This window comes from Protopterus annectens, chromosome 1.part2 (assembly GCF_019279795.1).
Source record: "Protopterus annectens isolate FY-2018-M chromosome 1.part2, PAN1.0, whole genome shotgun sequence".
Taxonomy (NCBI): Eukaryota; Metazoa; Chordata; order Ceratodontiformes; family Protopteridae; genus Protopterus; species Protopterus annectens.
In genome coordinates, this window is record NC_056727.1 from 530,013,050 (window position 1) to 530,028,248 (window position 15,199).

General features: G+C 42.8%; 1 protein-coding gene across 4 annotated transcripts in view; it reads left to right on the forward strand.

The window, feature by feature from the left end:
- Window positions 1-14,686, forward strand: part of DHX57 (DExH-box helicase 57) — a 2,066,546-nt gene extending 2,051,860 nt beyond the window's left edge. For all 4 annotated transcript variants that reach the window (XM_044057412.1, XM_044057439.1, XM_044057430.1 and 1 more), the window contains one exon: window positions 14,062-14,686. In XM_044057412.1, coding sequence (XP_043913347.1) covers window positions 14,062-14,205 — 144 coding nt within the window. In that variant the 3' untranslated portion in view covers window positions 14,206-14,686. The remainder of the gene's footprint in view (window positions 1-14,061) is intronic.
- Window positions 14,687-15,199: the final 513 nt, after the last annotated feature.

A 15,199-nucleotide genomic window follows, 5' to 3' on the forward strand; every position in this document is an offset into this window, starting at 1 on the left:
CATGTGTGCATGTATGCGGACAAACTAGATCTGGGGGACTGGTAGTGGTGCATCCTGGGATATAGTAAGCTCAGCCAATAAGAGACTTCGCTCTTTGGCATAAGCGTGCCGAGTCGGAGCCGAGGGATCGGCTCCGGACCCATCAGTCAGAATGTAGGCGAGATGGATCCCAAACATCTGAAGTTATGGTGAGTACATAACTAAAAGTTTTACCTACATTCTCAAACTCTAGCCTTTTAAACTCCACTATTCCTTACATTCCAGACAATATACTAGGATAAGCTAACTCTGTTCCTTCACAGAAAATACTTCTTTCCAACCTACCTTCTATCAGTTTTCAGGCTCCATCACCACTAAATATCCTTCTACACTGCAACTTCTTTTTCCTTCTTGATCCCTACTTCCCCACTGCCTGTCAACTATAACATACATATCCATTTTTTAATCATGTTACTACTCTGCTTATCCTGTATTCTTCTGCCGTTACTGGGCCAGCTTTCATCCTTCCATGCCTCTGTAATAGCTCTCATCACATCTGAAACTCTGTCCCAACCACATATTCATACTTCCTCCCTACACACTCCACAGATTGCACAAAACCTATTTAATGATGCCCGTCATCTTTACTCCAGATTTAAACTGATCAACTCCATTTCAACTCAAACCAAAGCAAAATTAAGTGGAAAAATACTTTCCAAAAAACAAGTATCGATAATTCCCAATATTTTAAAATCCTTTTAGGAAGAGACATTCATCCTAATCGTGACCTCATCTATCGCAGTGAGCATCAAGACAATTCTCTTCCACATACTACTGTAGTCCTACAGCAGTCAACCTCAAACCCCAGTAATCTACCTTTTGCTGCCATAAATGATAGAAGCATAAGAAAGAAAATTGCTGAACTACATACCTGGATTACCCAACATAAGCCTGATATTCTAAAACTTGGCTTAACCCCATCATGAACAACTCCAAAGTTACACCTCCAAGCTATAATATCATCCGTAATGACTGTATAAAGAAGGAAGGTGGTGGTATTGCTTTAATATTTCCTAGAAACTACTACATTGCGTACAACAAACCATTATCAAAATTTATTTCAGCAGAGCTTATTATAACTTTCCTGAAATTAAGCAATTGTAAACAAATATGTACTACTGTTCTTTACATCCTTCCTGGCAACAATACAGCTATACTAGAAGATATCCTACATCTAGCATGAACTTATTTGGTTTCACACAATTAATTAATACCTCACATATTATATCAGGAAATCAAATTCCTATTGGACTGGATCCTAGTATCAGACCTTAGCAAATACACCATCTCAGGTACAATGTCTGACTGTCTCAGTAATTGTCTCCCAATGTATACAACCAGACATCTCACACAACCACTTGCACAGCATGCTTGTAAAACAACACTCAACTTTTCCAAGTTTAACCCAGAAATGTTAATTATTAACCTATCATCTATTAACTGAAGCTTCCTGAAAATCATCTCCTTAGATGATGCTGCAAATTAATTCACTACAACTTTCCTGAATATCCTAAATCACCTTGCACCTCCTAGAAGGAAGAGGCTAAAAACAAATAATGCAGATGTTATGTGGTCCTATCTCGCCTACATTCTGTACTGATGGGCTCGGAGCCGATCCCTTGGCTCCGACTCGGCACGCTATGCTATAGAGCGAAGCCTCTTATTGGCTGAGCTATTCTCTATCCCAGGATGCACCACCACTAATCCCCCAGATCTCATTTGCCGCTTACAAGCTAGGATGTGGTCTCAAATGTGGCTGAGCTAAGTACTGTTTTCTTTCAAAGTTTCCTGTCAGGAAATTTCTTATTCTTACCCAAAAAGCTGTTTTAACAGCTATTGTTGTCATACGAGTGTTTTTTTGGTGAATTTTGTTGTGGAAAATTGTGTGTTTGATTAAGGGAAAGGTTTCCCGTTTAAGTTAGAGGGGCCTTCCCCTATTCTTCAGCTAGTGTCTATTATTTTTTCAAGGAGGTCAAGTACCTGTTTAAGTTAGAGGGTCTTGGCCCTCCTTTTCGGTATTTTTTTCTGATATTGTACTGTATTGTGTCGTCTTAAAAAAAAAAAAAAAAAAAGTTAGTTAAAATTTTTGTATTGTGGTAAAATCTTCATTCTGAGTAGATAGTGCTACTTTAACTTGTTTTAGTGTTTTTTGATAGTCATTATGTCAAAAGAACATAGACCCTCAGGGTTCAAAAAGTGCACGAGGTGTGGTTATAAAATGTCTATAACCGATGACCACTCCTCGTGCGTATATTGTTTAGGCGCCAAGCACCTACAGGAGTCCTGTAGCGTGTGTCACGCCTTTTCATCTAGAGTCCTCCAAGAGAGGAAGAATAAATTAATATTGAAAGGGCTGATTAAACCCTCCTTCGAGGAGCCCTTATCTTCCGCATCCTCTCCTACCAAGAAGAAGAAAGCATCGGCTCCGACCAGCCCGTCGGAACCGACTGCTAAGAAACCTAGGCAGGCTTCTCCATCGGCTCCACGGACTTCGGAGCCGAGGGCGGAACGGTCTGCCTCGATGCCTCCAGTCTTGACTCCTCTGGTTTCGGAGCCGAGGACTGGGGCATCGAGAGGTGGGTCACCTTCATCGGCTCCACTGATTTTGGAGCTGATGAGGGTTGCCGGCTCAGACTCTTCCCCTTCGGTGCCGAAGCCCTCCTCTGCACCGAGGGAAATTGTTTTGGGATCTCCCTCAGAACTGATATTGGTCGAGTCCATTCGGAGCCGGTCCCCCAGTCCTTTGGAGCCGATGGAGAAGTCGGTTCGGACCCGATCGGTTTCATCTAGATCCTCCAAGATGTCTGATTCGGACATCGACAGGGTGCTCCTAAGACTTTTCCAGTCTCCTGTGTTCCAAAAGTTAGTTTCGGCTCCAGCCCATTCGGCTTCGGAGCCGATGGTCCACCCTGTAGTTATGGTTCCTCCTCTAACAGCCTCGGCACCGTAGGAGCCGGTGCTGGTGGAGCCGATGGAGGTTTTCGGGTCGGCCCCGACCCTTACTCCAACCCCGGCTCTCGAGTCAGAGTTCGGTACGCGGACTTCCTCTGTCGGCCTCGGGGGGGACGCTTCGGGACTGATGTTTTCGGTCCCAAGCCTTCCTCTCGGTGCGTCGGCTGCGGGGGTACCGTCTACTGTTGTGGCCACGGGGGTTGGACCTTTCCAGGATTCTGGTGGTCCGGCCTTCAGGGCCATGAGGAGTGCGTTAGCCAAATCTTCTTTGGCTACCTCCACGGTCTCTCCAGCACCTTCCCTGCTTACGGAGACTGGGTCTTTGGCAGTCCCCCTGTCCTTAGACAGCGGAGCCCCAGGGCCTGAGATCACCCCCACTGGGGGTTCCCCCCTCCTGAAGGTCCCTCTGAAGCTTCTTCGGAGGAACCCCCAAGGAAAAGATCGTGCAAGAGGAAGCACGTTGACTCCCCCGATGAGTCTCTCATGTCAGACACTGATCTTGATGATGCAGAGGGGTCCCTTAAGTCGTCCTCAGATGATGTCTCCTTTGCAGACATCCTGGAAGCCGTCAAACAACGAGGCGGCTGGCATTCCAAACCCCCTTCTGCTGATGAGTCATTGTTCATTAAGTCCTTCGGGGCTCAGCCCTCCGCCTCCTGGGTGTCTCCGCCCTTCGACGAGCTCCTAGATTTGATCTGTCGAAGGGCGTGGGAACACCCAGACTCTGTGGAACCGGTGCCTGCTCGCCCAAATAAGTTTCTGTCAGCACCCCCAGAAAAGGAGTTTTTGACGAAAGGTGTGGCTGTAGATGCCTTGGTGGTGGCATCTGCTACCCAACAAGATGTAGCAGAGGCTTCGACGTCCGTCCATCCTCCTAATAAGGAGTCTAGGAGCATGGATCGCACGGTGGCGCACCCTCAGTTCAGCGGCCTTTACCTTAAGATCCCTGAACTATTTAACGCACTTCACCAGGTTTCAGAGGGATCTGATCAAGGAGCTTTCAGATACCCTCTTGGGTAACCTACCTGAGCAGCTGGCCCAGACGGTTGGCTCTCAATTGGCTACGCTGTCATCCATATCAAACTCGTCCATGAGGCTCATTTCTTATGCGGCCGAGGGGGCGAGTAGAGCGGCGGGTACAGGTATTGCTCTACGGAGGCAAGCCTGGCTACGCCTGTGTCATTTTGCGGAAGCCTTCAAGTCTTCCTTTGCCGACGCCCCCTTTGATGGGTCCTCTTTGTTTGGACCCAAGGTAAAGGACACATTGACCCGCTGTGAGCAAGAAGGTAAGACTCTGACTGCCGTAGGGGCACGATTTTCCACTCCCTTTCGGCCTTACCCCAAGGCTAAAAGAGGAGGGAAAATGTGGTTCCGTAGATCTCAGAAGTCTTATCCCTCACAGCAGGACGATCCCCCTTCTAGAGGCAGAGGAGGGGGAAATTCTTCTGGAAGACGCCGTCCCAGAGGTGGCAGAGGCCCCCGCAACACTGGAGACCGCGAGTCCTTTCGTGGCTCTTCAGCCTTTCACAATCCCTGAGGGATTGCCCGACTGTGCAGCTCCGTAGCCAGTTGGGGGTCGTTTGTCGAGGCACCTAAAAGCCTGGGAAGGTATCACTCAGGACCGATGGGTGCTTCGAATTATCGCTGGAGGTTACGCCATTCCCTTTTCTCACTCCCCACCTCCGTCCAAGAAAATCCCGGACCCGCCACCCAGTCAATGGGAAATTGCAGCCTTAGAAGTCTCAAAGCTGCTTCAAAAAGGAGTCATCCAACCGGTCCCCGCAGACCAAATCGGATTAGGGACTTACTCAAGATTCTTTTTGGTGCCAAAAAAGACCGGGGATTTGAGGCCCATTTTGGATCTCAGTATTCTAAATCGTTCAGTCAAAAAGTCCAAGTTCCGAATGGTCACCCTACAATCCATTCTTCCACTGCTGGAGAAAGGTGTTTGGATGTGCTCCATAGATCTCAAGGATGCTTATTACTATATCTTGGTACATCAAGCGTCCAGGAGACATCTGCACTTCAGCCTAGGAGACAGTCATTTTCAGTTCCGCGCGCTGCCCTTTGGTCTCACCACAGCCCCCAGGGTGTTCACCAAATGTTTGGCGGTCATGACTGCTCACCTGAGAAGTCTAGGATTCCAGGTGTTTCCGTATCTAGACGACTGGCTCCTAACTGCCACCTCCAAGCATCTACTTTTGCAGAGCCTACAAGCCACAATATCACTGGGCACTTCCCTTGGAATCACCTTCAATTGGCCAAAGTCTGTGTTGCTGCCATCTCAACGCATAAGATTCATCGGAGTAGAGATAGACTCAAACCGAATGCGGGTTTATCTTCCTACAGAAAGGATACAAACCATACAGGCTCAAGTTCGAGCCTTACTTCCCAGATCCAAAGCCCCAGCTAGAATGGTCCTGCAGCTATTGGGATCTATGTCCGCCACGGTTCTTCTAGTTCCCCTAGCAAGGTTGCACATGAGAATTCTCCAGTGCCTTCTTTCAACACAGTGGTCCTTTCAGGATCTCCCTCTCAGTCACCTCATATGGATCATGGAAACCTGCAAACGGGACCTTTGCTGGTGGCTGGTGCCCTCCAATCTGGATCAGGGACGACCCTTTGTTCCACCTCCTCCTGTGGCCACTTTGACTACGGACGCCTCCCAGATGGGGTGGGGGGGGGCATTCCCTGGGCAGGTCAGTCCAAGGCAAATGGCATTCAGAAGAGAGCCTCCTTCATATCAACATCTTAGAAATGAGGGCGGTGTTTCTGTCCCTACAAGCCCATCACGATTACCTCCCTCAGGGCGTAATTGCTGTTCACTCCGACAACATGTCAGTAGTCTGGTACCTGAACAAGCAGCGAGGGACCAGATCCTACCCCCTTTGCAGAGAGGCCATGAGAGTTTGGGAATGGGCAGTGTCGACCAAACGATTTCTAGTGGCGACTCATATCCCTGGCAAGCCCAATGTGATAGCCGACAGACTGAGCAGAACTATCCTCTCTCCACACGAGTGGTCTCTGAACAATACGGTTGCAACTCAGATTTTCAGCAAATGGGGAATTCCTTGTTGCGACCTCTTTGCAACCCCGCTGAATGCGAAGTGCGAAAAGTTCTTTTCCCTCACCCCGGCTCCGGGGGAGAGCCCTATGGACGCACTAGCCCATCCTTGGCCCACCGGCTTGCTATACGCTTTTCCCCCAGTTCCCCTCCTTCCCAGAGTGATTCAAAAGGCATCTCACTTGGGGAGCAAAATGATCCTAGTTGCTCCTTACTGGCCTCGTCCAGGTATGGTTCCCCTATCTTCGGAAATATGCACTGGACGGTCCATGGTTTCTGGATCAGATCCCAGACCTATTAGTTCATCAGTCGGGACTACTCCACCAGTCCCTCCACACCTTGAAATTAACAGCTTGACTCCTCCTCTTCCGACTATAGTCAGGAATCATACCTTAGACCCGGAAGTCATATATATCTTATCTTCGCCCACAAGTCTGCCACTAAGAAATTGTATACTAGCAAATGGAAGAGATTTGCTATTTGGGCTCAACTCCGGGGTCTGGATCCCATCACTGTTCCTGTATCGGAAGTCCTGAAATTTCTAACTTCCCTATTCAATCAAGGTTCTTCAGTCTCTACCATCAAAGTTCAATTGGCAGCTATTTCCAATTTTCACGAATCTATAAACCAACCTTTAATGAGCAACAGATTGTGTAAGACCTTCATGAAAGGTGCTGCGCTTTTACGACCTCCGATTTCTCATCCTGCTCCTCCATGGGATCTCAATGTGGTGTTACGTGCCTTAACTTCTCCCCCCTTCGAACTGGCAGCAACATGTGATTTGAAATTTCTATCGTGGAAAACTGCCTTTCTGGTTGCGATTACCTCTGCCAGAAGGGTTTCAGAGCTTCAAGCTTTGTCTGTAAAACCTCCGTACCTGGTTTTTCACAAAGATAGAGTATCTCTCAGGCCAAATCCATCCTTTGTTCCTAAGGTTTGTTCCAGTTTTTGTCTACAACAGTCATTAGAACTTCCAGTTTTCTTTCCAAAGTACTCAAACAAAGCGGAATACATATTCCACACATTAGATATCCACAGGCAATTGCGTTTTTATTTAGATAGGACCAAACAAACAAGGAAAACAGATCAATTGTTTGTATCCTTTTCGGATAATAAATTGGGCAAAGCCGTCACAAAGGTCACTATTGCCAAATGGATCAGGGACTGTATTAGTCAAGCTTATTCCTCTTCTAATAAAGAGGTTACGACCTCTGTCAAAGCTCACTCTACAAGAGCCATGGCTACTTCAATAGCATTCCATTCTAAGCTTGCCATTAGTGACATTTGTGCTGTGGCTACGTGGTCTTCCCCGCACACTTTCATTTCCCACTACAAATTGGATGTGGCATCTCGGGGACGAGCTTCATTTGGTTCCACAGTGCTCAGGAGTGTTTTCCAGTGAGCCACCCAGGATTTAGGTGCTAGGGACGCTGTCCCATCAGTACAGAATGTAGGCGAGATAGGATCACATAACATCTTTTAGTTATGTACTTACCATAACTTTAGATGTTTGGGATCCATCTCGCCTACATTCCCAATAACCCACCCTCCTTCCCCCTTCCCCCTTCCTTGGAGATCAGAAGAGATCGGACGGTCCGAATTCTATTGTTTCATCTTGAAACATCTGGCAATGTTATATGAACAAGTTATGGGTGTGTGCATGAATGCGGACAAACAAGATCTGGGGGATTAGTGGTGGTGCATCCTGGGATATAGAATAGCTCAGCCAATAAGAGGCTTCACTCTATAGCATAGCATGCCGAGTCGGAGCCGAGGGATCGGCTCCGAGCCCATCAGTACAGAATGTAGGCGAGATGGATCCCAAACATCTAAAGTTATGGTAAGTACATAACTAAAAGTTTGGCTATCCAAAAGGAGTAGAATGCTAATGCAGGACAGAGAAAAACCATGGAAAAATGGCAAAAATATAAAACACCACAATATCTTGAAGACTTCAGAATGCTTTGCAATCAAACTTAAAAGCAAATTAATGAAGGCAAAAACTATACTATAGTGACTTTCATAATTATAATAAACTCAACCCTAAACAATTCTGGACAGCCATTAAAGAAATCCTGCATCCCAGCAATAAATTTGGTGTTAACACTTCTTCCAGTAACTCATCACTCGAAACTGCAATACTGTTCAACTCTTATTTCATATATAGTATAGCATCTCTAACCAAGGATTCTCCAACATCAGATTCTAACCCTGCCCAGCAGCCATGTATCACCACATCCACTTTCACCTTCAAACCTGTGCCCACATCCTATATAAAACTATTCTTAAACAAACTGAAACCATTCTGTACTTCAGCTAATGACCTTCAAAGTGAATAATGTAAAATAGCCAATAGCATTTCTTACACAATATCAATCCTTATAAATAGGTCAGTCCAGGAATCCAAGATTCCCTTTCTCTGGAAAAAGTTGCACATTATCTCTCTGCACAAAGGAAGAAATTCAACAGACATTACTAACTTTAGACCTATAGCAGTCTTATCCCACCTCTCCAAAATACTTGAAATATGTTTTCAGAAACAGTTGCTAAACTATCTCCTGCAGGAAGAACTCCTATCCTCCACACAACATGGCTTCCATCCTTCCCATAGTACTGGCACTGCACTTCTAATCTGTATAGATGCTGTCAGTAAAGCTAGAGATAATGGCAGAGTAGTCTTCTCCTTATTTCAAGACTTTTCCAAAGCTTTATACACAGTTTGTTACAGCAAACTTCTACTTCAGATGTCCTCATTAGGTCTCTCTCAGCCCACTCTTCTGTGGTTCAAAAGCTACCTATCCAATAGGTATCAGTCAGTAAAATGGCACGGCACCTTTTCTACAAACCTTCCAATCACCACTGGTGTACAACAGTGCTCTATCCTTGGTCCCCTCCTCTTTAACATTCTGACCAACACCCTCCAGACATCTTCACAACAGGGATCTCTAGTGCAGTACGCAGATGACGCCACAGTCGTTTGCACACCTGACAGTGTGGCACACTTCCAAAAAATTACTCAGAGAGCATTAACAGCAACTGAAACATGGCTTTGTAACTCACAACTGTTGTTCAACAATAAAAAAAATTTACTACTTTTTCCCCAAATCCTCCTCGTATGAAAACAAATTTTTGAAGTCCTCTCCCTTAGTAATACGCAATCATTGAAGTCACTTCTCAAAGCAAATTATTAGGGATGATAGTAAATGATAATCTTAAATTCAACCTGCATATACAAAATTATATAAGAAAAACTCATCAAAGACTTGGGATGCTTTATGTAGTCAAAAACTTTCTCACAGATGCAACTGAAGCTACACTTGCCACTACTTATCTCCTCCTCACACTTCTTTATGGTGCTCTCATCCTTACTAACCTTCAGGTATGACAAAAATCAAAACTTGAACAATGCTGTAATAAAGTTACTCAATGTGCAGCAAATACCTCTTTCAGAACCCATCAATGTATAGCACTAAAACACCTAAATTGGTTGGAACTGCTCCATCAACTATCATATACACAGCTTCTTATCATGTATAAAATTATCCAGAATTCATCTGCTTGTCCAGTACTGAATAACATTTTACACAACTATGTTCTTATTTAGTCATTATGATCCAGTTACTAAAAATTCCTGTCTGCCCGCAAACCTATCAAATTTGCTGGGCATTGTTTGTACCCGTACCATGTTGCTAAGGCCTGGAACTCCTTATCTCTATTGATCAACTTAATACCCTCCCTCCCAGCCTTCAAAACCATTCTGAAAGACTTCCTAGCCAAAAGCTGGCTGTTTTCTTGCTCAACACTGGGTTAAACTATATCCCTAAGCTTGGACAAATTCATAGTCATATCTTACATTTCCTTGCACTCCCTTTTCCACTTACTTCCTTACTTCTGTCAATTTCCCTCCCTTGGCTTTCTCTCTAAAAATACCATACGCCTGTCTTTCTTTCACTTTGTATTACAATTCATGTTTGTATTATACTAACTTAGCTTTAATTTATCTGTAAACTGGATAAAATGTATCTAACTATTAAATCATTGTCATATAACTTGTATCTATTCTTAATCAATGTTTTCATATTATGCCTAATTTGGTATTAAACTGTATTTGTTTTTGTATTATTTTTTAAAAGCTGTAAAATTATTATTCTTAAAATGTTTTGTAATACTTTGGAGCTTTTCTCTCTGGGCCTTCCCCTGAAAATGGGTCCCTACCCAGTTTGAATTTCCCAGTAATCAAATGTCAGTAAATAAAGAAATATGTTTTCCATGAAGTTTCCTACTAAAGTGATTTTACTTTCTTTTTTTTTTTTTTTTGCATTAAATCCCATCTGCTATCTGCCCTCCTCCACTAATCACTGCAGATCTTTTAGGAGAGTAGCCTTTTTACCATAATATCCTAAACGGGACTGGTCCCAGTACAAATTATATGGAATTCACTGATTCATAACTTTTCACTTGATATTTTCTCATCTTTTGTCTTGTGTTTGTAGTCCGTTTGTTCATATTAACATATAGACCTTACCCATACCTTCCAATTTCCCTGTCAGTTGTAGTGAGTAACAGTGTCAAATGCCAAGCTGAATTCCAGACACACCACACCCACAGAGCTTGTTTGTTTTCTTCAGTGTTGTCCAACAGTCATAGAAGTGAATCACTCTCGACAGGTGACATTTTTTGCTGCATAAAACCATGCTGTCAATCATCAGTAAGCAAATTACCATTCAAGAATTGTACCAGTTTGCCCCATAAAATCTATCCATAACTTTCCTGGTATACGGTTAAGATTTATAAGTATCTAATTATTTAACTCCTAAGATCCACTCTCTGCTGCTTTTAGACTGCTACCCTCTGTTGAGAGATTTTATTTCACAAATCAGCAGAGGAACATTTATGCATGTGGGAGGATCTTGCATTCCTTACAGCCAGTCCAGCTCTTTGGCAGCATATAAGGTCCCTTGTCTCTGCACCTTCCCCAGTTACTCCTACTACATCAGCCCACCAAGTCATGTGCCAAAAAAGATCTCCCCTGTTCTGGTTCATATGGGGGGGGTAGAAGTTGATGGAGAGGGACACATTACTTTTGCTGTGGAAAAATGAACATCCTTTTCTCTATGGAACTAATTTTTTGATTTTCCTCCCCCTTCTAGCTCCCTATTCCATCTGCAACTTTTGACTGTTCTTGCATCTCTCAGATGCTAGCCACACTGATGCCACCAAAGTCACTGATAAGTTTACACAGCCAATATGAGTTCCACATTTGACTCTCACTGACTATAATATTTCTGCTAAGAAATGTATCCTTTTGTACCATTAGATCTCAGCTTCTAAACCATATGAACTAGTTTCCTCTGTGTAATACAGTTAAGTATAATGTCCTAAAAGCATACTGCTTAATTAGATACCTTTGCCCTTATGGCCTCCATCATGGCTGAAAAGGATCCCAGAAAGGATATCTTTCACTTGCCTAGCTACTAAATAAATTCAGTTAAAATTCCTTAAGAATGGAGACTGATTCTGAGAAGAGTTTTCTACTGTGTCTTGTCCTCAATACCCAAGTTTGGAAATGCACTGGAAAAGGTGAGGGAATTGTACAAGAATGGAGCCTAGATGTTTCTTTTCCTAAAAAATTTTAAGTAGAACTTTTAGTTGTAGAGAAACCCAAATCTCTAGTAGCACCCCAAACTTTAGAATAGCTACAACATATAGCATCCCCACTTTCTCAGTTTAATGTTCCAAAAAGGCTGCATGTATTTTAAAGGGTCTCTTATGAAAGGAAAGACTAGTTTTAGAACCTGTGTGTGACCCTGAGCAGACTGACACTGGCCATTTCAGAGGTAACAAAAAATGTAATTGTTTTGCTTCTTTCCTTCAGTGAGTGTAAGTCCACAGATATGTTGGGCAAGAACGCTAATGCCTTAGCTATCATGATTTCCAAGCCATAAAACTACCAAGCCTTTCTATTGTGTAGATCTGTTCAAGCAACATCAGATTCACCTGGGGATTTGGTGTTAAAGATAAAGCCATGGAATGGGTCATTAGAGCTGAAAGAATTGCCACTCACATGATCAGATATGGCTATTATGTTGTGAATTTATCTTTGAAAGCTCTAGTGATTGCCTTTAGCATGACATGCCCTTCCTTGCTCAGGATACAGTCATTGCTTGTGGATCTAAAGTATAAGCTTACAGAAGATCCCATAAATCTTTGAGAACCCACTAATCTTATTTTAAAGGAACTTGAAGAAAGGGGTAAGACAGTCACATAGATAAAGGATGTGGTATCACCTCCCAACACATCATTCTCTAGAAATTACCTGATTCATCTCCTTTAAAAAAATAATGAAACCCTTTCAGGAAAAGAAAGGTAATAAGTAGTGTGTGACAACACAGAGACCAGCAAAGATTCCTGGGCTATAGGGTCCCTTTCAGTCAGGAAATATGTCAAAGATGCATACTCACCTTTCCTCTTTTCCCCTTCATCCTACCCGTCTGAGCCCTGGTAAGGGGAAGGTTTAGTCACTTCAGAAAGAGTGGATCATGTTAACAACTGATTGTTGTGTCAGGAAAAAAAAATACTGTGTAGAGTTTGCTAGGTGGTCATTCCCAGGCCCACTGTCAGTATGCCCCCTCCCTCACCAAAATCAGTTTCCATTCACTCAAGACATGACTGCATAGCTGTAAATGTGCCTTGGTGAAAAAAGAGAAAACAGAGTATTACTACAGATTTTTCCTTGTATGTAATGAAGACAGTCAGCTGAGAGTCATTCTAGACTTGACCACCCTGAAAAAAAATGTGACCGAAAGAGAAAGGTCACAATGGTGCACCCCTAACTTTTATCTCTCTCAGTGAAGGGGGATTAGATATGTTGATTTATCTTCATGCTAAACAGGTGCCAGAGGTATGTCCCTAACCATGAAATCTTCCAGAAGTTTACCATATTCCAACTAGTGAAAAACATCACCTGAACCAAGGAGCCATCAATAGGATTTCTTATAGACAACTGATATAGTAAGAACATATTTTTATATTCTGAAGAACATGTTAACATCCATCCTTGTTGTTCTGGTTCCACATCAGTGGAAACATAATGGTACCTCAGGAATCTAGACACACTTAACTGACCAAATTCCTCTGAGTCAAGCAACCATAAGGATTGGCCATAGTTGATCATAATGGTAAAGCTAAAACCGGGCAAACATTTTGCTCCTCTTGTTGTGTCTAAAGTGATGACAAAGGATACATCATTTATAGGCTGGTGATAATCTTCCAACTGGTACAGCTTCGAGGTCGTGTAGTATAGGAGAATGACCGAAGTCATTTTTGTGTCTCCCATTTCTACCAGACGTTTAGTGGCCTTAGCTATTTTTTTCCATATTACTTTGAAAGTTTTTAATTTAAGGATGACTATAACTTCAACTCCAGTGCCTTCCTGATTTGCACCTTGCCTATCTTATGTGCTAACAAAATTCCTTCCACCAAATTGCATCACCTTTCATTTCTTTGCACTGATTCCCAACTGTCACTTAATAGCGCAGCCCATAAGCCTCTGGAGGTTTCTCTGGGACTTTCACCATCTGTAACTCTTATTTTTATCTTCATTATCAGCAAAGAGGATGATCCTGTAATCCAGACCCAACCTGATATCTAAGACAAGTGCATTAAATACACCTATCTCAGTGCCAGTCCTAGTGGATTTACCAATGGCCACTGTTATTTCTTCAGATAACTTTTCCATCATGACTCCTGTCTGCATTCTTTCAGATAGTTCTGAATCCACATCATGTACAGTATTTCAGATCCATAAAGTGCTAGACTGTTCTATGCTGTTTTCTGTTATACTTTGACTTGTTTTTTTACCAGTCTTGTAGCTGGGGGTGTAACTTGCATAGGCTTAATAACATGGAGGGAAACACGGTATCACAGAAAGATGACTAAAGAGACTCTCTTATATGGTAATAATAGAAGCATATTTCAGATAACTGATTCTTCTGTCTTTCTTGTAGGTTGCAGAACTGGTAAAAGAACTTAGATGGGAACTTGATCAGCTGCTGCAAGATAAAATCAAAAACCCAAGTATGGACTTATGCACTTGTCCACGAGGATCACGCATTATCGACATGATCGTTAAGCTTGTTACCACCCAGTAACACATCTTGTCATACCGCAGTGTACAGTGGTTGGGAATATGAACATGAGAATTTCTTTAGCATAAAAAACTGATAACTTGATCTTCACAAGCTTGACTGGATTTTGAGTTGGTGTGTGTGCACATTTCATTGGAGCACTGGAGAAAATTATACCAGATATAATTAATTGTACATGCATAGCATATGCAAAACATATTTATCAGGATAATGAATTACACATTAGAGTACATGTATTATTTTCTATTTATTGTAGACATGGGGCTGGCTGCTGAAAAGTAATGTATACTTGAAACAGCAGCAGTTAAGCACTTGATCTGTTTTACTAAATGGACTATTCAATGCATGGTATAGAAAATTTTACTTTGTATCTGAAGAGGACATTTGATTTAGTACAGCCATTTGAATTAATAAAAGAAGAACTGATTTAATGGTAAAAAAAAATGCTGCAAATTAATAAATGCCTTAAAAGGTTATAAGACTGCTTTTAAGATGTCATCAATTGTTCACTTATGAGCATAATGTACTATTCTGCTTAAAGGAAACCTCAAGTGGTAGTAAAGAGCTGTGATGATGTGAATGCATTCTTAGAGCTCTAGGGATTGCCTTTACCGTGAAGAGCCCTGCCTGACTCAGGCTTCCTCAAGATTATAAACATTATCACACTGTATCTTTGTAATTATCTTCTCTTATTAAGTCCACACAGAAACCTTTTGCAACCTCACAGACAGGAGTAGTATCAGTCTTTGTCGTCATTATAATCATCATCACCACACCACCATCAACATATCATTTTCATGTGGATGACCTGTCTTATTCCCTAAATTTGTTCAACACCATAGCTCAGTATTTAAGGTTTCTTCCAGACAACTGTAGGGTCTGAGTTTCCGTCCTAACCTCTGATTCAGTGTGGTATTTATGAACCAGATTCTACAAAAGTGGAGTAGTAAGCGTGAATAGCCACTGCTATCCCGCTCTTGCTACTGTGAACTGAGAA